This window comes from Gadus morhua, chromosome 8, assembly GCF_902167405.1.
Source record: "Gadus morhua chromosome 8, gadMor3.0, whole genome shotgun sequence".
Lineage (NCBI taxonomy): Eukaryota > Metazoa > Chordata > Actinopteri > Gadiformes > Gadidae > Gadus > Gadus morhua.
In genome coordinates this window covers 1,199,937-1,225,775 of record NC_044055.1, presented here as the reverse complement: position 1 = coordinate 1,225,775, position 25,839 = coordinate 1,199,937, and the positions used below count along the sequence as shown (strand labels likewise).

At 50.9% G+C, this 25,839-nt stretch overlaps 1 protein-coding gene across 1 annotated transcript in view; it reads left to right on the top strand.

The window, feature by feature from the left end:
- The window catches only part of hecw1b (HECT, C2 and WW domain containing E3 ubiquitin protein ligase 1b), a 31,317-nt gene extending 8,954 nt beyond the window's left edge, over positions 1-22,363 (top strand). The window contains exons 10-33 of the mRNA XM_030364837.1: positions 167-1,091; positions 2,389-2,540; positions 2,718-2,866; positions 4,072-4,193; positions 4,643-4,755; positions 5,717-5,806; positions 6,267-6,417; positions 7,357-7,511; positions 7,994-8,121; positions 8,551-8,736; positions 9,548-9,682; positions 10,196-10,295; positions 11,110-11,206; positions 11,446-11,529; positions 12,297-12,406; positions 13,459-13,573; positions 13,916-14,029; positions 16,738-16,890; positions 17,487-17,585; positions 18,038-18,167; positions 19,323-19,469; positions 19,976-20,090; positions 20,766-20,964; positions 22,165-22,363. Of these exons, the coding sequence (XP_030220697.1) occupies positions 167-1,091; positions 2,389-2,540; positions 2,718-2,866; positions 4,072-4,193; positions 4,643-4,755; positions 5,717-5,806; positions 6,267-6,417; positions 7,357-7,511; positions 7,994-8,121; positions 8,551-8,736; positions 9,548-9,682; positions 10,196-10,295; positions 11,110-11,206; positions 11,446-11,529; positions 12,297-12,406; positions 13,459-13,573; positions 13,916-14,029; positions 16,738-16,890; positions 17,487-17,585; positions 18,038-18,167; positions 19,323-19,469; positions 19,976-20,090; positions 20,766-20,964; positions 22,165-22,276 (3,881 nt within the window). The 3' untranslated portion in view covers positions 22,277-22,363. The remainder of the gene's footprint in view (positions 1-166; positions 1,092-2,388; positions 2,541-2,717; positions 2,867-4,071; positions 4,194-4,642; positions 4,756-5,716; positions 5,807-6,266; positions 6,418-7,356; positions 7,512-7,993; positions 8,122-8,550; positions 8,737-9,547; positions 9,683-10,195; positions 10,296-11,109; positions 11,207-11,445; positions 11,530-12,296; positions 12,407-13,458; positions 13,574-13,915; positions 14,030-16,737; positions 16,891-17,486; positions 17,586-18,037; positions 18,168-19,322; positions 19,470-19,975; positions 20,091-20,765; positions 20,965-22,164) is intronic.
- The last annotated feature ends 3,476 nt before the right edge of the window (positions 22,364-25,839 follow it).

Sequence of the window (25,839 nt, the reverse complement as noted above, 5' to 3'; positions counted from 1 at the left end):
CTGAGCGACGCTGCGTTCAAGACAACTCGCTGCTCGGAGTGAATGCAATCATGTCGGAAGATCGGAATCTCAGCGCCGAAACTTCCGAGTTCCGAGTTGTCTCGAGCGCAGTGCGACCTTATCACGAAAACAAACGTTTAAAAAGCGCTCGGCTCTGTGCCTCCAGACGACGAGACCCTCAGCGCCGAGTGCTCCCCGGCCCGCCAGCCCCCGGCCGCGCGGCGCTCCAGCCACCCCTCGCGGGCGGCCCACACCTCGTCCGACGACACGCGCAGCCCCCTCCGCGTCGCCCAGGGCAACCACGGCCCCGGCGCCGGCGAGCCCCCCCAGAGGTCGAGACACCGGAGGCCGTCCAGAACCGGCCGCCACGGGCTCCCGTCGGACCCCGTCTGCAGTGTGGAGCCGGCGGCGGCGGCGGCGGCGGCGGCGGCGGGAGAGACGGAGCGCGGTGGGATGGAGGGGTCGGCTGTCGCCCAGACGACGGCGTCTACGGAGAAGGAGGAGGAAGAGGAGGAGGAGGAGGAGGAGGAGGAGAAGGAGCCGTCCGGTCCAGATCCCCCTGAGGCCGGCCTGACCCGGGACACTCAGGGCGCCGCCTCGGCCAAAGCGGACGCGGCGGGCGTCACGGAGTCGCTGTTGGCGACGGTGCAGGAGGCGAGCGAGGAGAGGAGTCTGCACACGCCCTCCACGCCCCGAGGCGAGGAGGGGGAGGCGGAGGAGGAGGAGGGGGGGAGACGGGAGGGAGGAGCGGAGGACGGGGAGACCAGAGGAGGAGGAGGAGGAGGAGGAGAGGAGGAAGAGCAGTGGGAGGAGAACGGTGGGACGCAGGACGGGGGGTCCCCGGAGAGACGGAGCAGAGCCAGGGGGGGGGAGCAGCAGGAGAGGAGGAGGACCCTGGGAGACCCGGAGCCGGGGGGGCAGGGGGAGGAGGAGGAGGAGGAGGAGGAGGAGGAGGGGACGGGGGAGGAAGGAGAGAACGGCTGTCCTGTGACCATCAGGAGCTTGCCAAGGAGGCGGAGCCGGCCCTGCTCCCTGCCCGTGTCCAAACTGGAGACGGTCATCGCCTCCTGCTCCGAGCCCGAGACGCCCAGGTAAGAGGACCGCCTCCTGGGGCCTCTGATTGGAGGGCTGCGTCCTCCTGATGCCTCTGATTGGTGGGGAAGGAGTCCCTCCTCATGACTCAGCCCACCCAATCAGAGGCCTCAGAAGGACTCAGCCAGCCAATCAGAAGCATCAGGAGGAGTCCCTCCGAGGGACTCCTCCTGATGCTTCTGATTGGTCGGCTGAGTCCTTCTGATGCCTCTGATTGGTCGGCTGCGTCCTCCTGACCCCTCTGATTGGTCGGCTGAGCCATGAGGAATAGCTTCCCTCTGATCTGTAGGAAACGGATCGTTGAAGCAGTATTCAATCGGTGTTGGTTTATTGGGGTTTATTTTATAGGAACACATCTGCACCTCAATTGAAGCCCCTAGATTCTGTTGAGCGTTCGGCCTTTAGGTTTCACTCCTGGCGGTAGTTACGATACTGTCTTCTATTCAATAAGGTCGGTCGGTCTTCTCATGCTGAGAGATACATTCAGCATTGGTATTGGTTTATTTATAAAGCCCTTGTCGGAAAACAGGGCTCTTATATCACATTGGATGGACGTTTGGTTCATCTTTTATATCGTTCCAACGGCTGGAGATTGAACAGCATCCAAAGGTCTAGAACTCTCAATAAAACAAATAGAATGAAGATCATTATACATTATAACATGTAATGTACAAATTAGTGCTGTTAGTTAAACGCGCTATTAACGGCGTTAACGCAAACCAATTTTAACAGTGTTAATTTTTTTATCGCGCGATTAACGCAATTATTTTTCTTTTTTTAAAACCTTTTTTTTCTTTTTTTTTTTCTTTGGCTCAAAACAAAGAAGCAGTAGCCTGACTGCTATGTTCAAGGCAGTATGTTTGGATGTTCATCGTTTAATTGCACTATAGGCTTTTTTTTGTATCGTCCTGTTTTGATCAGTATATGCCAATGTCGTTATCAATAAAAAAACATTTGCACAAGGCAAGCCGATGCACTTCACCATGTTGATAAGAGCATTCAAATGAGAAAAAATGTATGGGACTAAGAAATCAAGGGATATTTAGCATAGAAAAGAATGTGCTTACTCGCGATTAATCGTGAGTTAACTATGACGTTAATGCGATTAATTGCGATTAAATATTTTAATCGCTTGACAGCACTAGTTTGAATGTTTGATGCATAATGATTCGTATATTTTTGTTGACGTAGATTTGCCTAAACATGAATAATCCCTTTTCCTGGTCTTCAAGGCCCCTGATACGGTCTCCTCAGAGTGTAACGTTTGAGTAGAACTAAAGCGCTCCTGGTTCACAGGTCGCACTACATACGCATCCACCAGCTGCTCCACACGCTGCCCTGCGTCCAGCCCGAGGAGCTGCTCAACGGGGACGCCGTGTCAGGCGAGTCCCTGGATCTGGAGGGCCTCGACGAAGACCCAGGGACGGCCTCCGCCAACGGGCCCCTGGGTGAGGCGCTGACGGTTTAGTGGTCCGTGTGTGTGTGTGTGTGTGTGTGTGTGTGTGTGTGTGTGTGTGTGTGTGTGTTTGTGTGTTTGTGTGTGTGTGTGTGTGTGTGTGAGAGAGAGGGAGAGAGAGAGAGAGAGTCCCCTGAATCGATTCCTCATCAGTCTGTTCTCCTGCCAGAGGGGGGGGAGGAGGGCGGCTGTGGCTCCGCCGGGGGCCCCCATGAGGGCCCAGAGGGGGGGCCCCGGCGCACCCTGCCCCGCTCCCTGTCCGTGGACCGCCTGTCGGACCTCGCCCTGAGGCTGGATGCGGAGGGCAGGCACCCTGAGGTGAGGAACCAGAATCAGGATCACTTTGGTCAACGTTGGAATCACGGTTATTCAAACGATTATTTTGAGTTTCAAAACTTGATGTATTTATTCAGAAACACAAAATGTTCAAATCTAAAATAATGTACAGATGTGTATCCAGTTGTTCTATAAAACTTTTAATGAAAAAGAAAAAAAAAATCGAAAACTCAATTACCGGTATATTAGTTTTGTGATCGTTTTTACGCTAAAATTGAAATCGCGATCAAAATTAGATTAATCGCCCAGCCCTAGGACACACACACACACACACACACACACACACACACACACACACACACACACACACACACTGAAGGTAAAGTAACAGTCATGTAACAGTCACCCAGACACATTGAGGGTATATGTGCATGCCTCTGTATAGCAGGCAATATCGATTTTGGACTTTTCTGACCAATCAGGGCTTCTCTTCCCTGATTGGCTCAGATAATCTATTTTCCTGTCCATCAAAGTTGGGTAAAAAGCAACACCTCTCGATTGGAGGAGAGAGGGAGGAGGCTGTTTCATTGGTCGCATAGTTTAAAATCATTTCTGCTCTCTCTCCCTTTCCAACCCTCCAGTCTTAGCTACTGCTGCTGCTGTAGCGGCTGGGTAGTTAACCAGTGCTGCTGTACCGGCTGGGTAGTTAACCAGTGCTGCTGTACCGGCTGGGTAGTTAACCAGTGGTGCTGCTGGGTAGTTAACCAGTGGTGCTGCTGGGTAGTTAACCAGTGGTGCTGCTGGGTAGTTAACCAGTGGTGCTGCTGGGTAGTTAACCAGTGCTGCTGTACCGGCTGGGTAGTTAACCAGTGGTGCTGCTGGGTAGTTAACCAGTGGTGCTGCTGGGTAGCTAACCAGTGGTGCTGCTGGGTAGTTAACAGTGTTGTGGTGCTGATGGGTAGTTACCAGTGTTGTGGTGCTGCTGGGTAGTTACCAGTGGTGCTGCTGGGTAGTTAACCAGTGGTGCTGCTGGGTAGTTAACAGTGCTGTGGTGCTGCTGGGTAGTTAACAGTGCTGTGGTGCTGCTGGGTAGTTAACCGTGCTGTGGTGCTGCTGGGTAGTTAACAGTGCTGTGGTGCTGCTGGGTAGTTAACCAGTGGTGCTGCTGGGTAGTTAACCAGTGGTGCTGCTGGGTAGTTAACAGTGCTGTGGTGCTGCTGGGTAGTTAACCGCGCTGTGGTCCCCAGGGCGCGGCGGTGAACGGGATGGGCTACGAGGTGGAGGAGGAGGAGGAGGAGGAGTACGAGCCGTGCTGCAGCAACTCCTGCTTCACCCAGAGAGGGAGGCCGGCCCGACTGGGTCAGCACAGGTCAGGGTCCACCACATACGCACACACACGCACGCACACACACACACACACAGACACACACACACACGCACGCACGCACGCACACACACACACACACACACACACGCACGCACACGCGCGCGCGCACGCACACGCGCGCGCGCACGCACACACACACACACACACACACACACGCGCACACACACATGCACGCGCACACACACACACACACACACATGCACGCGCACACACACTTGAACGCACTCACGCACGCATTCATGCACAGACTTTGTGATATTCAGTGCATGTTCTTAACAATGCTTATTGGAGTGAGTTGAGCACCACTTTGGGTCAACATGAAGCCATCGGGGGTCTCGCCCTGCGTCGCCCTCCGGGGCCTCGCTCCGCGGGGGCGGCCTGTAGAGTGCCTGCAGTGATCCGTCTCTCCCCTGGGCGTGGACGCTGTGCAGGTCAGGGGGCACGGCCTTCTCATCCCAGGAGGACGAGGACGAGGACGAGGCCGGAGGGGCCAAGGTGAAGGGCCCCGGGGAAGGTTCCTCCTCGCAGTGCTGCGGATCAGAAGGTGAGCTCTACCTCAGCTCGGGTGCGGTTGATTTGTGGAGCCGTTGAGGACGGTTACCCTCTCAGAAGGCTTCACAGGCCCACAGTTTATCCCCCCCCCCACCCAGGCCCTCTTAAAGGGGACCTATTATGCTTTTTCGACTTTTATGACCTATAAACGTTGATATAATGATTGATAGTCATGTTTAACCATGCTAAAATGTCGAATAATGACGTACATGCATTTCGACGTATTCCCTGCTGACCGTCTGGGGTGGCTGTGCAGAGCGCGAAACACTCGGGACAACGTTTGCAATTCACTTGTTCACATTTCCGGGAAATCCTCTACGTAGAGGCACTCCTGCCGCGCCCCCATATGCCTGGTCAAATCTGCCCGCGCGCGCGCTCCAAGGAAGGTAACCAATCACAACGGAGTTGGGTTGGCAGGAGGGGGGCGAGGGGGCGGAGAAGGACGAAACCGAGCGTTGACAGAGAATGCTGAAAGCACCCAGATGAGAGGAAGAGTTTCCCGAAAACTTACATCGTTTTTTGTGCTGTGATTCGTGTCAGGTTGCGCTATAGGAGTCACTAATAAGAAATTAAGACCAGAAAAGTAGTATAATAGGTCCTCTATAAGGATGGGGAAAACATGGAGGGAGAAATGATTGAGGACGGGACCTCCTAGGTCCCGTCCTCAATCATTTCTCCCTCCATGTTTTCCTCATCCTTAAGACGGCTAAAGTAATGGCTGAAAAAGAGTCCGTCTTAGGCCTGCACTGTGCACGTCGACATAAAGGAGAGGTTTTGTGATTGGATTGCTTTCTATAGAATTGTAGTGCATTTCTTGCAGAGTAGAAGGTGATCCCCCTTAGGCGCGCACCCGACAGATTCAGGGATCCGACTCATAAAGGAACGAGGACACTTTAGCCGCCGGCGTCATTCAGTGTCCTGAATAACCTCGTTGTCTGTGTTGTGATCGACAGACGACTGCTTCAGGCCGTCGAGCCCTGCCTGCCCCATGCCTGCCCTGAAGTCTGACCACTACCCGACCATCGACGAACCGCTGCCTCCCAGTAAGACTCGACTCCACCGGGCAGCTCTGCAAACCCACACAGATGTCAGACCACCGTATAAATACGTTTGGATCATAAATATGTATATGGTTGCTGATCCTAAGTATTCCAATATTCTGATATTGGTTTGTTAGGTAGGTAATATCCAGATCCCCGTTCTTGATTCAAAAGGGTTTTTTTTCTGAAGAAAAATAATTAAATAATTAATAATAGTATTTATTATCTTTTTCTATAACGCAAATATTGATTATGATGAGAGCGTACACTAGTGAGTGAACCAACATTCTCACAATATGAAGTAAAGTATGTTTTATCAAACCTTTGGTGGGTTATTCCACAAGGCCTACGTTTAAACACTCTCCCTCTGTCTGTGTGTGTGTCTGTCTGTCTGTCTGTCTGTCTGTCTGTCTTCCTGTCTGTCTGTCTGTCTGTGCGTGCGTGCGTGCGTGCGTGGTGGCAGACTGGGAGGCGCGTGTGGACAGCCACGGTCGTGTGTTCTACGTGGACCACATCAACCGGACCACCACCTGGCAGAGGCCCACCACCGCCGCCACCCCCAACGGCATGCGCCGCTCAGGCTCCGCCCACCAGATGGAGCAGCTCAACCGGAGGTACCACCCCCCCCCCCCCCCCCTCCCCCCCTCCCCCCGCCGCCGCCGCCGCCGCTACTGACACCAGGGGCGAGCTAGCTCTGGGACGCTGGGGGGGGACGGTTTAATGGTTTAAAGGTGACATATCTATGGTTAGCCGCTACAAGCCGTTTTGTAAATCTGCCTCTTCTGACATCACAAGTGGGCGTGTCCACCTAGATGTGTGCTGGGTAGATCAGTCTACCAGCCTACCCAGCGGACTGGAGCACACGCTGCTTATCTATCCGTCACACATCTAGGTGGACACGCCCACCTGTGACGTCAGAAGAGGCCGTTTTTCTAAATGGCTCATAACAGCTAATCACACTCACACCTGTGGGTATAATATGTCACCTCTAAAGTAGATTATATCTACTTTAAATCTGAGAAATGTTGTGTGATTTAGTCTTTATTAGCTGAACTTCTTATTTTTCTTCTTATTTTAATGTCGGGTGCCAATTCAGCCGAATTCCGACAAAGGAATGCATATTCACAACGCAAAGGGCGAGAGTACAGCTGAACAATAGCGTGTTTGCTAGTAGTTAGAAGTGGAATATTAGCACATTGACTAATAGCATGCTAGCCTAGTAAAGTGTGTGCTGGCGTATAGAGGTCAGTGCAGCCAGCACAGAGTTGTGCTATATAATAGGGGTGTGTGTGTATATATTTATATATCTTCTCCTCAGGATTGTTTTACATGGTGCAGGTGCTCTGCCCCGTGGGACGGACAGTATTCCAAAATGTATTTCAATGTTGAAACAAGGACAAAATGTATCTGTGTGTGTGTGTGTGTGTGTGTGTGTGTGTGTGTGTGTGTGTGTGTGTGTGTGTGTGTGTGTGTGTGTGTGTGTGTGTGTGTGTGTGTGTGTGTGTGTGTGTGTGTGTGTGTGTGTGTGTGTGTGTGTGCGTCCATCCCCTCAGGTACCAGAGCATCCAGCGCACCATGGCGACAGAAGGGGGCGGGGAGGAGGAGGAGGAGGGGGGGGAGGAGAACGGGGGCGGGGCCTGGAGGAGCGAGGGGACCGTGTTCAGCAACAGCTCTGAGACGGACGCCGCCCCCCCCGCTGACAACAACGGTAGGCCGGGACCGACACCGACTCATCTTCCATCAGCCGAGGACCGACACCACGATAACGATTTTCTTGAGCTGATATTTGGAGCCGATGCTGCTTTTGGTCCCTAAATTTAAATAATAAAAATGACACAATGATGTGAAAAAAATTTACAAGCTTCAATTCAAAAAAAATATAAACAACAAAAAATTAAAATATCGATGAAAAAAGTCGTCCGACGCCGATACGATCGTACCACACTATTCGAAGAACACTATTCAATGAATGCATTAAAATGTATCGAACAGCCATGCAAATTATGACTTCATATGAAGTCAACATCAACATGAAATTGTATCGTATCTTCTGGGGTGTACGGGATGTCATTTAAACGTAGCCTAATCTTGAGCCTTTGGTGGTCTGTCTGTGTGTGTGTGTGTGTGTGTGTGTGTGTGTGTGTGTGTGTCTGTGTCTGTGTCTGTGTGTGCGTGTGCGTGTGCGTGCAGAGGCCCCTGTGGACTCCTCCCCCTCCCCCCCCCTGGCCAGCAGTCAGAAGCTCTCCGCTCTGCTCCAGAGTCCCGCCGTCAAGTTCATCACACACCCCGAGTTCTTCACCGTGCTGCACGCCAACTACGTGAGACGCACACACACACACACACAGACAGACACACACACACACACACACACACACACACACTGTACATACATATACACATCCATAGATACACATATACACACACACAATCATAGATTCACACAAATATACACCACACTCACATACATAGATACACACACCCACACACATACATACACACACACACGCAGACATATACATACAGACATACATACACAAACACACACCAAATACCCCCGTCGTGGCAATTCCTTCATGAGATAGTGCGTCTAGGACAGATGCAAATTATTATTGCAAGAAGCACACAATTGTTGTACAGAAGAACCTATCAATGTGTGCATACCCAGTGGCCTCTCTCAGAGGGGGCCCAGGACCCGCCTCACCCAGGCCCCTCCCCCCTCTCCCCCCTCTCCCCCCTCTCCCCCCCAGGGCGCCTACCGCCTCTTCACCAACAGCACGTGCCTCAAGCACATGATCCTGAAGGTCCGCCGCGACGCCCGCAACTTTGAGCGCTACCAGCACAACCGCGACCTGGTGACCTTCATCAACCGCTTCTCCAGCCAGCAGCTGGACCTGCCGGGGGGGTGGGAGATGAAGACGGACCCCCAGGGAAAGGTGAGCGCCCCCCAGACCCGGGCCCCCCCCCGGGCTGGAGTCAGGGTCACCGTTGTACATATGGTACCCCGCGTGTCGTCGTCCTATTAGGACGTTCATCTGGAGGGCTGTGTTTGGCTCCTTAGTGCTCCAAAGATGCGCCCTGGCCAGTGGTTCCTACGGCTTTGACTCATGCCCAAAAATCATATTCGAATTTTGTTTGTTTATTAATATTAATATTTGAATATATTAGAATATTTATTAATAATATTCTGACCATTAAATGCCTTCAGTAAGACCTGGATTGGGTTTTGCGAGGTTTGTTTACCGGCGTTGCTATGGTTACCGGTCTTGCGTGTTCAAACGGTTTATTAGGTTTCTAATAAATCGCTGTCTAATCAATAATAATAATATATATATATATATATATATATATAGCGCTTCATTCACTGCCTCTTCCGTGGTCATTACAATATTATGAATAGACTGCGTGGGGTTCTCCGACGTCTCTCCCTCTTGGCCTGCCCATAACAGGTTCCAATATTAAGGGCTGCCTAATATTCGTTCGAATTTTGCTTTATTTTTTGATATTCGAATTATATTTGAATAACGAAGTTCGGAGTCAAAGCCCCAGTGGTTCCCTGCTCTATATATTGTCTCCCCCGTTGGTTTCTTTCTGATTTGTGCGCGCCTATGTGTGTGTTTTGTGTGTCTGTCAACACGTGGCTCAAACGCGACCCACTGAGTTCCCATCGCTCGCGTTACCACATAAAGGCCGGGTTTATGAAACACATAAACCATCCATGCATAACGTCGTCCCCCCGCCCCCCAGAACTTCTTCGTGGACCACAACAGCCGCGGGACCACCTTCATCGACCCCCGCATCCCCCTGCAGAACGGCCGTCTGCCCAACCACCTGACCCACCGGCGCCACCTGCAGAGGCTGCGCAGCTACAGCGCTGGAGAGGTACTGCCGCTCGGCTAGCCGCGGTCACCATGACGACGCCGCGGCAACGCCAGAGTCCCTCCCACCGGCCTCTGGGAGGGACTCTGGGGAGTGGACTGAGATAGATTTATTTTAAGTAAATTAAAAAAAAAGCAAAATTAACAATAAAATAAAATGATGAAACACGGGTGATAGTTACACTTAAGTTATATTTACCTACGACGAAAACCACAAATTAAAATAACTGTCCAACAACAAAAAGACTCTAATGACTTTCATCATTAGATGAACTGCTAGGGTTGATCCATCCAATCGATGTTGATTTTTAAGTGAGTTATTGAATTGGTCATTCATATAAACATTTTGTGTAAAAATTCCAGTGGGTTAGAGTAATAGTTAATAATATACTAATATTTTAGTTAAATATAACATTATGATAAAAAGCAACATTGTTAAACGCATACAGCTCTCTAGGTGTGTGTGTGTGTGTGTTGTGTGTGTGTGTGTTAATGGCGTGTGTGGTTCCTGCGCTAGGCCTCCGACGTGTCCCGGAGCAGAGGGATGATGTCCCGGTCGGGGAAGGGCCTGGTGGCTTCCATGAGGACGCAGCAGCAGCTGGACAACGTTCCCCAAGGTAGGGCTCGCTGAGCGTTCCTCACTGAACGTTCCCCAAGGTAGGGCTCGCTGAGCGTTCCTCACTGAACGTTCCTCACTGAACGTTCCCCAAGGTAGGGCTCGCTGAACGATCCTCACTGAACGTTCCTCACTGAACGTTCCCCAAGGTAGGGCTCGCTGAACGTTCCTCACTGAACGTTCCCCAAGGTACGGCTCGCTGAACGATCCTCACTGGACGTTCCTCACTGAATGTTCCTCACTGAACGTTCCTCACTGAACGTTCCCCAAGGTAGGGCTCGCTGAACGATCCTCACTGAACGTTCCCCAAGGTAGGGCTCGCTGAACGTTCCTCACTGAACGTTCCCCGAGGTACGGCTCGCTGAACGTTCCTCACTGAACGTTCCTCACTGAACGTTCCCCGAGGTACGGCTCACTGAGCGTTCTGCTCACTGAGCGTTCTGCTCACTGAACGTTCCTCACTAAACGTTCCTCACTGAACGTTCCTCCCTGAACGTTTCTCACTGAACGTTCCTCACTGAACGTTCCTCACGGAGCGTTCTGCTCACTGAACGTTCCTCAAGCTACGGCTAGCTGAACGTTCCTCACTGAGCGTTCTGCTCACTGAACGTTCCTCAAGGCTTCAGAGCGCTTGTTCCCTGGAGCGGTGCTTTGTACATAATTGTGTTGTTTACACAACGTTTACTCCGTTTGTGAGAGAAGATCAATGAACGGGCTGCTCAACACAAACCCATTATTCTGGGAGGGTTAATCAGATCAGTAGGCCGGTCTGTTCATCTCCCCCTGCTGACGTCGGGCTTTCTTTCGCCTGCTAGCCTACAACGACAAGATCGTGGCGTTCCTGCGTCAGCCCGGCGTCCTGGACATCCTGACAGACCGCCAGCCGGCTCTGACCCGGAACCCCTCCCTCAGGTAACCCCTGACCCCTCTTTAAACTCCATGAATTATTAGTATGATAAGCAGTCAATCAAAGGTCAATCCACAATATCATGATTTGAGGATTTCATCAGATGTAATCCTGGAACGTGTGTGTGTGTGTGTGTGTGTGTGTGTGTGTGTGTGTGTGTGTGTGTGTGTGTGTGTGTGTGTGTGTGTGTGTGTGTGTGTGTGTGTGTGTGTGTGTGTGTGTGTGTGTGTGTGTGCGCGTGCAGGGAGAAGATCCACTACATCAGGACAGAAGGAGCTCCGCGTCTTGAGCGGCTGTCCTGTGATGCCGACCTGGTCATTCTGCTGAGGTACTGAAAGCCGATCTATTCTGTCCCGGCTCTCTCTCTCGTCACCCAATCCCCTCCATGTCCCCGGCACACTGCAGGGTGCTTTAGTGTTGACCCTGCTACGATTCTTCTTACTATTTAATAATGAAATGCTAAGATTGCGTATTATACCTAAAGGTATAATAAAGGCAAAGGTATAATAGTTCCACCTGTGCTTTTATGATTTACTTCTCTTCAATTTTACCAGATGGAAATTAAAAAGCCAGTTTAATAACTACACATTGAAGCACGCTACACCTGTCGGCATAATCAAGGGTTTTCCATAATTGTTTGACTTCAATGTGTCATTGCGGTATTTTGAATAGCATCGGATATAATGGGCTTCAGTGGATCAGCCCTCAAACAAACAAGATGAACCTTAATAACTTATTTTATTCAAGCACAAGGTGCTGTACACCCTTCATGGTTTGCACAGGGCTTGTTATCCAGCTCTCTCTCTCTCTCTCTCGCTCTCGCTCTCGCTCTCGCTCGCTCTGTCTCTCGCTCTGTCTCTCGCTCTGTCTCTCGCTCTGTCTTTCGCTCTGTCTCTCGCTCTGTCTCTCGCTCTGTCTCTCGCTCTGTCTCTGTCTCTCTCTGTGTCTCTCTCTGTGTCTCTCTCTGTCTCTCTCTGTCTCTCTCTCTCTGTCCCTCTCTGTCCCTCTCTCTTTCTCTCTCCCTCTTTCTCTCTCTCTCTCTTCTCTCCCCCCCTCTCTCACTTCTCCCCCCCCCCTCTCTCTCTCTCTCTCCAGTCTGTTTGAGGAGGACATCATGTCTTTCGTCCCATCGTCCTTCCAACATGGCTTCTCCTTCTCCCCTCACTGCTCTCCTGGGGCGTCGCCCCGCAAGTCTCCCGGTAAAGGTGGGTGTGACTCCCTGTGACACGCGTCACAGACTGACCCTATGACAATCAACGCTCGTAGAAAGGCTCAAAAAAGGTCTTAAAGGGACGAGCGGGGATGGGTGGGTTGGGGTTAGGGTTAGGGTTAAGGTCTTTGCTCATTATTTGATGGACAACATTACCCTTTTTTGGGGTCAAAATATTGTGTCAAATATGAGTAATATTTTATCTACGAATATGTCAAATGTCGTTAAAAAAAAAGTCCATTATGACATATTGTTAATAAAAAATAAGAAACAAAATAAAAACTGCTCGGCTGAATGCTGAAGCTGAGGCCTGATAGCTCAGGGCCGGCCTCTGATTGGCCCAGCTGAGGCCTGATGGCTCAGGGCCTGGCTCTGATTGGCCCAGCTGAGGCCTGATAGCGCCGGTGCCGGCCTCTGATTGGCCCAGCTGAGGCCTGATAGCTCAGGGCCTGGCTCTGAATGGCCCAGCTGAGGCCTGATAGCTCAGGTCCTGGCTCTGATTGGCCCAGCTGAGGCCTGATAGCTCAGGGCCTGGCTGATTGGCCCAGCTGAGGCCTGATAACGCCGGTGCCGGCCTCTGATTGGCCCAGCTGAGGCCTGATGGCTCAGGGCCTGGCTCTGATTGGCCCAGCTGAGGCCTGATAGCGCCGGTGCCGGCCTCTGATTGGCCCAGCTGAGGCCTGATAGCTCAGGGCCTGGCTCTGATTGGCCCAGCTGAGGCCTGATAGCTCAGGGCCTGGCTCTGATTGGCCCAGCTGAGGCCTGATAGCTCAGGGCCTGGCTCTGATTGGCCCAGCTGAGGCCAGATAGCACCGGCGCCGGCCTGTGATTGGCCCAGCTGAGGCCTGATAGCGCCGGCGCCGGCCTCTGATTGGCCAGCTGAGCTGCTTCAGCGTCATGACAGTCAGGGCGTGTCCACCGCTGATGATCTGAGGGATCACAACCTGCAGACTGGGTAGCCAGCGGCTTATGCTTTATGAAGGCATACGGTGGATTAATATATGTGTGTGTGTGTGTGTGTGTGTGTGTGTGTGTGTGTGTGCACAGGCACCCAGAGGGCCCGGGCGCCGGCCCCTTACCGACGGGACTTTGAGGCCAAGCTGAGGAACTTCTACAGGAAGCTGGAGGCTAAGGGCTACGGCCAGGGCCCGGGGAAGATCAAGTAAGAGCTCGCCCTGTGAGCGCACTCTGGCGGCCTCTAGTGGCCAGAGTGGGCACTGCAGGGACTGTTAGTGCTTTGGTATGACAGGGATGATCCTGCGCACATATAAACACACACACACACACACACTTTTGAGGACTACCATGTACGTCAGGCACACTGCAAACTTGCCTGCTTGACTGACATGGTAGCCCTCAATACCACGCTAAACCATCTGTTACCGGGCACACACCCAAACCTCTTAGTATATTTGTATCCACTTCAGTCGTTAAGGGTCAGATATTGTGGTCTTCCTGTCCAACTCATGCTACTGTTGTTGTTGTTGTTGTTGTTGTTTCTCAGGCTGATGGTTCGCCGGGACAATCTGCTGGAGGGGACGTTCAACCAGGTCATGGCCTACTCCCGCAAGGAGCTCCAGAGGAACAAGCTCTACATCACCTTCATCGGAGAGGAAGGGTGGGTCCTTCTCCCAACACATGGATCCACCATCTCTCTCTCTGTCCTCACACCCTGTCTTTACAGTATCGCAGTTCAATTGAGACGCTTCATAGTGAGGTTACGTCTATATATTTCTTAAGCATCTTTTCATATTTTGCTGCCTTTCGTTTTTGTCTACGTTTATTATTCATTACTTATTTTATAACAATTCTCTATTTTTGTATCCTTATTTCTCTATCTAGGGCAGAGCATTTCGTACGGTAACAATTTCCCCCCGGGATTAAAGGTCCCATGACATGCTATTTTATGTATTCTTTAATATAGGTATTAGTGGGCAACTAACACAGTATTCAAAGACGTTCCTGAAATTCAGCCGTGGTGCAGAGTTACAGCCACTCCGAGCCAGTCGCACATTGAGCTTCCCCCAAATGCGCTGTTTCGGTGGGCGTGTCAAGGAGGAGGGTGGGGGTGTGGCCCTGAGCAGCTTGCAGCCAGGGACGGTACCATGCGCTCTGTTTACAGTGGATGTATCGCAATGGCGAGGCGCACACAGCCTTTAGCCGTTTTCTGTAAATATTCTAGAACACACGGGAGTCCTGGAGCTCTATATCTAAATATTATCATATAGCCTACACAGATATCTATATCATATAATACATATTATCACGGCCAAAAGCTGTGTGAGCCGATATTCCGACGTTCCTGGTTCTTCAACGTCCACATCAATGTGAATACACACACTGTAACGCAAGTGTTTCTTGTCGGTTCTTTGACGTGTCTTGTATTTCCACAACGAGACTGTCGTGGGGGTTATCTGAGCCATGGTTGAGAAGGAATTGGGGGAAAGGAACTTTGGTTTGACTCGCTGAAGTAGGCTACATGAACTGCGACATGCCGCGAGGCACCATCGCCCGGCAGCGGGCAGCCGGCAGCAGGCAGCGCGCAGTTCAGTCGACTTCAGGTTGATGCGAAAGTGGAAGAACCAGAGACGTCGCAGAACCCGTCAAAGTCGTTTGTGATTCATAATATCGTCTGGAGGCGCACAAAATATGTTATATGATATAGATATCTATGTATTATATGATATTATTTAGATATAGAGCTTCAGGACTGTAACGCAAGTGTTGTACACTTCCTTGTTATTTGGATAACCGTTCTGCTGTTGGTGTGATGGCGCATAACGCGTCGGACTCTCGTCTCTGGTATTTCTACAACGAGACTCGTATTGGGGGTTATCTCAGCCAAGGTTGAGAATGAATTGGGGGGAAGGAACTTTGGCTTTGACTCCCTCAAGAACATGAACCACGACATGGAGGAGAAAGGGATTGTTGGCGGCGAATGTCTCCCGCTTGAGCCCCGCTGAGGGACCACCGCCGGAGGCGGAGGTGCCTAAGCGCTGCCCGGCAAAGATCCCTTTCTCCTCCTTGTCGTGGTTCATGTTCTTGACTTGAGGGAGTCGAAGCCAAAGTTCTTTCCCCCCAATTCATTCTCAACCTTGGCTGAGATAACCCCCAATACGAGTCTCGTTGTAGAAATACCAGAGACGAGAGTCCGACGCGTTATGCGCCAAATAACAAGGAAGTGTACAACACTTGCGTTACAGTCCTGGAGCTCTATATCTAAATAATATCATATAATACATAGATATCTATATCATATAATATATTGTGTGCGCCTCCAGACGATATTATGAATCACAAACGACTTTGTCGGGTTCTGCGACGTCTCTGGTTCTTCCACTTTCACATCAACCTGAAGTCGACTGAACCGCGCGCTGCCTGCTGCCAGCTGCCCGCTGCCGGGCGATGGTGCCTCGCGGCAACCGGCGGCATGTCGCAGTTCATGTACTTCAGCGAGTCAAACCAAAGTTCCTTTCCCCCAATTCCTTCTCAAACATGGCTCAGATAACCCCCACGACAGTCTCGTTGTGGAAATACAAGACACGTCAAAGAACCGACAAGAAACACTTGCGTTACAGTGTGTGTATTCACACACACACACACACACACACACACACACACACATGTGGCGCTCGCACGGTCGAGTCTCATTGGCGGGCCAACGTCTCTGGGCGGGCCAGGCAGAGTAAGGGGAGGAGCCGAGATTCCTCATGACGTCATGAGCACAGACATTCCAAATCAGCGCGCTTGAGCCTCCGTTTTTTCAAAGGCGAGCAGAACAGCTAGTGCTCGTTTTACACCAAACGCAAGTTTTAGCCACTGGGGGACCATAGGCAGGCTAGGGGAACTCATATTTATGTTAGAAAACCTCACAAAGTGAGATTTTCATGTCATGGGACCTTTAATATAGTGCACTGAATCTGAATCCTAGACCTTAAAGGTTGCATCAACGATTCTAGGCAGATACATAAACGACCACATTCATCTGATCGTTCCTCATGACCCACTAGCTTCCCGCCCCATAAGCAGCCGTCAAAAAACGTTTCTCCGTAGGCAGCCTACGGTCCGAGATCGCACACATAAACAAATGGTACTACCAGCCACTCTAAACCAAATAAATAGTATTCCAACCAATCACCGACCAGGGGCGGGTGTTGTGGGGTTTTGCGCTGCGTTCATGACGGTTTTTACGCGATGGACGAAACACGGGAGGGCGGGGCGAGTGGGCTGTGTTCGTTTGGGATCTCGCTCCAGACGCCAACAGGAGTGAGGTCACTCGCCATCGCTGACTCCGCCTCTAAACATGTGGTCCTCTCCACCAATCAGGCTGGACTACAGCGGGCCCTCCAGGGAGTTCTTCTTCCTGCTGTCCCAGGAGCTGTTCAACCCGTATTATGGTCTGTTTGAGTACTCGGCCAACGACACCTACACCGTGCAGATCAGCCCCATGTCAGCCTTCGTGGAGAACCAGCTGGAATGGTGAGGAGACCGCACACGCACGGACACACACACACACAGACGCACGCACGCACGCACGCACGCACGCACGCACGCACGCACGCACACATGGATTTAAATAATTTTCATTTAGATAATTTTTATATGCGCGCGCGCGCATATATATATATGAAAATGATCGAAATCCATTGAAAGTTAGTATATATATTGAAACCCTAACCCTGTTCTTTTATTGTAGTTGTTTGTGTGTATGTATATTACATTTTTAATCGTTTTATACCTAAATAAAAGATAAAAGATGGGTTAGGATAAGATTAACCTTTATCAATCCAGGAAATTAAAAAAAATTAAAAAAATCCAATATGTATAAAACAATATAAGTAGTTAGAGAGTCCAGTACACTTTCTGTTCTGTCCATTTGTTATAACAATGTTGTCAATCGTTTGTAGCCAGAGAGTTGTATTGTTGCAAAGAGTTCAACTAAACGAGTGATCAATCGTTAGTAGTGGCCTCAAAACCTGATCATCAAATTTAAATGTTTTTTCTGCCAATCTGAATCCTATTGCTGCTGAAATGGAAAAGCTCACCAGCCCAAATATTTGCTTGTTTCTCTCCAGGTTTCGTTTCAGCGGTCGGGTCTTGGGCCTGGCGCTGATTCACCAGTACCTCCTGGACGCCTTCTTCACCAGACCCTTCTACAAAGCGCTGCTCCGACTGTACGTACACTCTGACACATGACTCACAGCCGTTGTTCAGAGCTGCTGTAGGGAAGAGACGGAAAGAGAGAGATCTGAAAAGAAGGAAATGTTGAAACATTTATACGTCTTACATTCATGCACCTGTGATTGACAGATTGGATCTGATACAGGGTTAGGTGCAGTGACCGTTTAATCACTTATAGCTCACAGGTGGCTATGGCATTTCTAACTAACTACACTAAAAGTATAATTCATAAATCTCACCTACAGCAACTTTAGGTGTCCAAAATGGACTCGTAGTATAATGTAATATTTCAAAGCTGTGTAAACCATGACCATACATTCAGTCTGTAATATGAGTGTGTGTTTGTGTGTGTGTGTGTGTGTGTGTGTGTGTGTGTGTGTGTGTGTGTGTGTGTGTGTGTGTGTGTGTGTGTGTGTGTGTTCTCTACCTGTTGTGCGCCCCCCAGCGCCACGGACCTCAGCGACCTGGAGTACCTGGACGAGGAGTTCCACCAGTCGCTGCAGTGGATGAAGGACAACGACATCACGCAGGTCCTGGAGCTCACCTTCACGGTCAACGAGGAGGTCTTCGGGCAGGTCAGTCTGCAGTGGCGCGCTGAGAAGGTCTCACAGCCTCCCCCCACCTCCTACCTGACAGACCCCACAAATAAATATATAATCTATAGATAATCCCATTTAATCACAGCAGACACACAGAGACTGAGCTCGGAATGACAGAAGGGCCCAGTCTCTGTCAGACAGCCCCTGGACGCCTTCGTGGTCCAAAGTATTCAATCAGGAATGAGATGGTCATAAACCGATGCTCTGAGAAGGATGTTCACAGACGCTTAATGCTGGCTAACTCTTGGGGGGTTAGCCAGCATTTGTGTTGTGTGTTGTTGATGCCATCTATGCATGCGTTCATAGAACACGCTGCTCATGTTCAAAGGGGGGCACTCGATGGATTCATGGCGTCGGCCTGTAGTCTCCATGAACCAGGGGAGCCAGGTCGTACAGGTTCTGTAGTCGTACAGAACAGAAGGGCGGTAGAGCTGTAGGCGTGGCCCGATTCTGCCAGCCGGCCTCTCTGTGGTGCTGTTTCAGAACAGGTCCCGTCGTTCAGAGCATAAAGCAGCTGGAAGCAGGTGAGTGTGGGCGTTGGAGAGCTTGTGAACACACAAAGCAGCCGCCCACAGGGCACACGGCCGTCTATTTTGGTTGTGCTTCACTCCAGTTTATCCAGACTGGATGCACAAAGTCCTCCTGTGTTTATGCTGAGGTCCTTAAGGGCTGATTATGGTCCCACGTACACATAACGTAAGGGGTCACGGACCCCTGACATCCTTGCGGACCCTCCTTGCGTTCACCGCAAGGGCCGGACGCGCGCCTCACAAAAATGTTAACCTTCCGTCGAGGCGACGCAGCAGCGAGGGCTGTGATTGGTCCGCTCACTAAAACCCGACGCAGAACCGTCAAGGTTCCCGAGAGCGTCTGTGGGGTGACAGCGCTGCGTGGACGTGGGACCTTAACCGGCCCTTCAGACCCCCGGCTCTGGGCCCCCCCCCCCCTCTGCTGGGGAGGTGGGCGTGTCAGAGCGCCCCCCCACCCCCCCCCCCCTCTGCTGGGGAGGTGGGCGTGTCAGTGCGCCCCCCCCCCCCTCTGCTGGGGAGGTGGGCGTGTCAGAGCACCCTCAGGCCACTCATCTGTCCCTCCGCTGTGTCCCGCCGGGTCGCCTGCGGCCCGCACCCCCAGGTGACGGAGAGGGAGCTGAAGTCGGGCGGAGCCAACATCAACGTGACGGAGAAGAACAAGAAGGAGTACATCGAGCGCATGGTCCGCTGGAGGGTGGAGCGGGGGGTGGTGCAGCAGGCCGAGGCCATGGTCCGCGGCTTCTACGAGGTGTGTGTGTGTGTGTGTGTGTGTGTGTGTGTGTGTGTGTGTGTGTGTGTGTGTGTGTGTGTGTGTGTGTGTGTGTGTGTGTGTGTGTGTGTGTGTGTGTGTGTGTGTGTGAGATTGTGAGACCTTTTCTACGTCTGTGATGCATTTTCATTCATTTGATACAAAAGATACCCTTCAAAATAAGGTTGCCTGCTTTGATTTCAATAACAACAACCATGTTCGAACACATTTGTCCTGATTTAAACTGATATAGCATATAAAGCATCCTATTAGCATATTTATAGGGGTTTTGCTAAAGATTTGACTCTGGTCCTTTGTTATACTCTAACATCATCTGGTGCATTGTGGGAGCCAACGACAACATGAATCAACACCACGAAGCCGTCCAGCAGGTCCGTCTGTGGACGGAGGAGTCCGGCCGGAGCCATGAGAACCCTCAGCTGCCTCCGGCGTCCATCAGGGTCTGTGGCCGTCGGTCTGACGCCCCACTACTTAATGCCTTCTAGGTGGTGGACTCGCGGCTGGTGTCGGTGTTCGACGCCCGAGAGCTGGAGCTGGTGATCGCCGGCACGGCGGAGATCGACCTCCACGACTGGAGGAACAACACGGAGTACCGTGGAGGTGAGCTCAGCTGATGGCCAGCCCGTCCCTTCAGCCATCGGCCCTTCTAGCCCTCCTATTGGCCCCGTGTCTTCTTCTCTGCCTGGAAACGTTTCTGCTGTTCTTTTCTTCATATCCTTCGTTCCTTTTCTTTAATCCCAAATAATTGACGTAATAAAATCTGTATTGTAGTTCACGTTATAAAATAGCTTGAAAAGGTGTGTTTTTTAAAAAGGAAATATGCACTTCAAATTGAGCACAAAGCCAGACCGATTTTGTGTGAATCAAAAGTCAAAAGACTGATGAATCAGCAGTAATCAGCATTAACCACGCTGGTAGAAGAGTGAGAGAACATTCGGCTGCCTGTCTTTGTAAACGTCTTTCCCTCCAAAACCGCCATTACTTCATAGTGGGTCAGCACCACCCTGTTGTGTTGTGTAGTGGGTCAGCACCACCCTGTTGTGTTGTGTAGTGGGTCAGCACCACCCTGATGTGTTGTGTAGTGGGTCAGCACCACCCTGATGTGTTGTGTAGTGGGTCAGCACCACCCTGATGTGTTGTGTTGTGTTGTGGTTGCCCCCCCCCCCCCCCCCCCACCGTGCTGAGCTGTGCTCCCCCCCCCCCCCCCCCCCCCCCGTGCTGAGCTGTGGTCCGCCCCCCCCCCCCCACCGTGCTGAGCTGTGCTCCCCTCCCCAGGGTACCACGACGGCCACATGGTGATCCGCTGGTTCTGGGGCGTGGTGGAGCGCTTCAACAACGAGCAGCGGCTGCGCCTGCTGCAGTTTGTCACCGGGACGTCCAGCGTGCCCTACGAGGGCTTCACCGCGCTGCGCGGCTCCAACGGCCTGAGGCGCTTCTGCATCGAGAAGTGGGGCAAGATCACCTCCCTGCCCAGGTAGGTTAGAGCACCTCACTGCTGTAGGCCTACAGCGGGGCGGGTAGGCCTACAGCGGGGCGGGTAGGCCTACAGCGGGGCGGGTAGGCCTACAGCGGGGCGGGTAGGCCTACAGCGGTGCGGGTAGGCCTCCAGCGGTGCGGGTAGGCCTCCAGCGGTGCGGGTAGGCCTCCAGCGGGACGGGTAGGCCTACAGCGGTGCGGGTAGGCCTACAGCGGTGCGGGTAGGCCTACAGCGGTGCGGGTAGGCCTACAGCGGTGCGGGTAGGCCTCCAGCGGGACGGGTAGGCCTACTGCGGGGCGGGTAGACCTACAGCGGGGCGGGTAGGCCTCCAGCGGGGCGGGTAGGCCTCCAGCGGGGCGGGTAGGCCTACAGCGGGGCGGGTAGACCTACAGCGGGGCGGGTAGGCCTACAGCGGGGCAGGTAGACCTACAGCAGGGCAGGTAGGCAGAGAGCAGGGCGGGTAGGCCTACAGCGGGGCGGGTAGGCCTACAGCGGGGCAGGTAGGCCTACAGCGGGGCAGGTAGGCAGAGAGCAGGGCAGGTAGACCTACAGCAGGGCAGGTAGGCAGAGAGCAGGGCAGGTAGGCCTACAGCAGGGCAGGTAGGCAGAGAGCAGGGCAGGTAGGCAAAGAGCAGGGCAGGTAGGCCTACAGCAGGGCAGGTAGGCCTACAGCAGGGCAGGTAGGCAGAGAGCTGGGCAGGTAGGCCTACAGCGGGACAGGTAGGCGTACAGCGGGGCGGGTAGGCCTACAACGGGGCGGGTAGGCCTACAACGGGGAGGGCTTCTTTGATCGCCCCCTCCTCTATTCCGGGATGCGGTTTTCCATGCTGATGTGTGCTGCAGGCTGTAATAACGCAGTCGGCTTCCAAGCATGCGTCAACAATGGCGCCATCTCGCCACAGGGGGGGGTAACCTCCCGCCTGAATGAAGACCGCTCCACGGGGCAGAGGTCCTTTCACTTTTCCTTTTTCATTTACTCTCCAACCCGCTCCAGGATTGCTTATAAATAAGACAGTTTTGGGTGACTAGGAAAGGACCTCTACCCAAAGGGACGTTCATTCATTCAGGTGGGGGGTTACCCCGCAGCAAGATGGCGGCGGTGTTGACGTATATCGAGCCCTAGCCCTACCCCTACGATGGGTATTGATGAAGCAGGAATGAGTGAGTCCGATCCCCCTGTGTTTGTTGTCTCTCCAGGGCTCACACGTGTTTCAACCGGCTGGATCTCCCTCCTTACCCATCATGCAACATGTTGTACGATAAGCTCCTCATCGCCGTCGAGGAGACCAGCACGTTCGGACTCGAGTAGTGGATGTGTGTGTGCGCGCGCGCGCACGCACGCACACACACACACACACACACACACACACACACACACACACACACACACACACACACACACACACACACACACACACACACACACACACACACACACACACACACACACACACACACACACACACGCGCTCACACACACACGCACACACGCAAACTCTCTCAGGGACCCGCCTCGTCGACCTGCAGTAGTAGTAAAAACTGTAAAAAACAAACTGAAAGAGAGCTGTGGTGCACAGCTCTCTGTTGTTCTGCACTACGTATGGAGCGGAGTGACAGCACGACCACAGACTGACCACTGCTCCCTAAACACCCGTCAAACACACGCACACACACCAACAGCTCTCTTTGTTTCTGTGTCTCTCATCGGGAACACGGCAGCCTTCAGTGGGAAGAGTGCCTCAATCAGACTGCAGCACTGTGACCCCTGGGGGGTAGAGTGCACCCCCCCAAGGGGGCAGTCCCCTCCACGCCCCCCCTCAGCCCAAGCAAGCTCACTCTGCCTGTTTGATGCTCTCTCTCTCTCTCTCTCTCTCTCTCTCTCTCTCTCTCTCTCTCTCTTACGGGGGTTGAAGGATGAACAACACGCTACTGGACATAGGAGGATCCTTTGGCGACATAAAGTCTGTGCGGGCCGTGACCGGTAGACCCCTGGGGGGCCCCTCTTTCCACCTGCATGTACCTTCTCACTGGTTTGTTGCTGGGTATGTTGTCACAGAAGTGGGCGTGCAAAAAACTTTGCGCAACATTTGATATTGCGTCATCAAGTGGCTCTAAATCGTAGAAGCCAGAGATCGGTCACAGGAACTTTGAGGTCATTCAAAAGGCGTCAAAGAGGAACAAAACGAGTATTGCATTGCGATGTCATGGTTCTACAAAGCTTGTTTTGGTGAACACATGTTTTGAGAAGTTTTACAGATCTTGGGTTTCGTTTTTTCCCGTGTTAAGGATTTGAAAGGGAATCCATTATCCTGAATGCCTTGTTATCAGATCAGTTCCACCGACCTTAACGCTAGCTACACATACATAGACATGTTCGTCACATACATGTTAGCAAAATACAGATCGTGCCATCCTTAGTATCTTAACAGGTATGGGACAAATCTGAAGTGGGATGCACTGTGGTGAAATCGACACTTTTTAATAAAGTGGTCAGAGGCGTGCAATGGGGTTCGAAGACTGCTAGACGTGCTTTACTTAAAGAATATCCGACATTTCTATTCCATTTCTATGTAACGCTGCTCGAATGGGAAATAGCCATGAGATTGTTTTTGTATTTTTCAGCTCTGCAAATTGAAACTGTGGTGTGGGGGACACAGTTTGTCTTTGTAGTTTGACAACAATGTATATGCTGTAAGATATGGAGCTTTTGGCTCTGTGAGACTCGAATATTTCACACAAAAATGTTTTATTTATGTATTTATTTATTTATTCATGTACACATCTTCCGCGGGTAAAACACAGTATATGCAAAACTTGGAATTCAGCATTATCAGTTCTATTTATTATTATCATCACAATGACATACAATAATCAAATATGATGCCTTTTCTACTTTCAACGTTTGACTCAGTACAAACTATTAAATGTTATGCACAATAAAATAATCAGACCAGGGACGGAGGGCAGTGGCTACGGTAGAAACTATTGATTTGTATTTATTTCATTTTTTTAATGTTTGTGTTCTATGTTCTTGTTGACATTGTCAAATTCTTTGCTGTAATTCTTAGTCTCAGAGAAACCATCATGCAAATTCATCAAATTGTTAGTTAATTGGTTCCAAAAGCCAAAGTATTTCTCTCATGTGTCTGCCAATTCAAAATGTAACATGTTTGTTTGTCAGAGATAGCATGCAACCAAACTCACGCATACACATTTAATGGAAATCAATCAATCTACTAGTGTAGTTAATTTTATATTGTAACTGATTTTGCCACTGATGGGTCCTGGAGCAGCTGATGTAGAGTGGGAAGCAACGTAAAGTTAAAGCTCAACAACAAAGAATGAAACGTCGAATCCAAACGGCCCATTCTCAACATTCTGAATCTGATTGGGTAGATTCAGTGCAAAAAGTATCACGATAATGTTGTGATATTAGCCGTCATATCATTCTACAACATCAAATTGTGCTTTGTCAAATATAATAAATTGTCAATTTGATGTATTAAACATAAAAATTAACACTATCTTTTCCAAGACTATAACTTGAAATGTAGCACAACTCAATCACTTCTCCCATTCTGTGCGGCAAGTCCATAGCCTTAGGGCTGAGGGGATGTTGGACACACACACACACACACACACACACACACACACACACACACACACACACACACACACACACACACACACACACACACACACACCATGAAGAGCCTTCAGCACCATACTCTTTAAAAAGCGTTGGGGGGCTACTATTCGTGTGTGATGAGACAAACAATTTGAATGACAAATACTTTTTTTATTTGTCTGTTTTTTTGTATTTTATTGTCATAAAACAACCTAATTGGTGATCTAATCACTATTTTTTTCTCAGTTTCATCCCCTTTTTATTTTGACATAATAACCCATAGAGCGGATTATAATGCAACAATGTGGTGTATCTATTGTTTGTACGACGATTCAATTCGATGTTCAACCATTCTACGTTGATATATGAACAACCCACCCCCTCATCCTAAATGAAAGCCTGAAGACACGTTGAGTTTCGCTGGTAGAGGCTCGTGTTGTCTCGTTCTGCCATGGCTGCAGAAGGTGTCTTCAGCACGTCAGTGAACAGAACGCCATCATTGACTGCTATTGGCTCGAATTAGCTTATTTGCTGTATGCCTTTTTCTTCTTCCCTACTATTAATCCGCTGGGGAAAATGTCCCTCTGTTCAATTTACGACATTTTGTTTGTTTATGTGGGGAAAGAAAATCACCACGCACTGAGTCCATTGAGGTGTCTTGCTCTCTCAGTTTGAAGCGATGAAAATATGTTGTGCAGCCTGTACCACTTGAATGTCATGTAACACCTTTTAACGTGTCAATCCTCTCATAAAAGTAACATGTGAGCACACATCTCATCTTCGCACTGTCATGCGGATGTGCGCAGGAAGGTTTGAGGTCTAGTGTTGGTAGAATGGACCAGATGCTGATCCCTGAAGTGTTGAGGCTACGTGTACTCAGGTGGACCTACTACCATATGAGACCCTAGCAGTAGGCCTACTATAGTAAAACTACAAATGTTGCCACATTCAAAGCCAAACTCCATTGATGCTTAATAAATAACCAGTGCACTAGCCATGTTTGTGGCAACCTTAAGGCAGCCTTATTCGATAGATTTTTTACTTTTCTATCTACTTTTTTCTAGATGTCCTGTTGTCCTGTTAGGCTATAAGACTTTAGCATAGCAGGTGGTTGTTAGACCACCTCCAGCTTTTAGAGGTCCAATAACATCTCTTCAGTGAACATTGCCATGTTGCAAACCAATGTTTTTGTGTTCTTCTTCCACTACATCGTCACTGAAGACCCCAGCAAAGCCGTGGGCAGA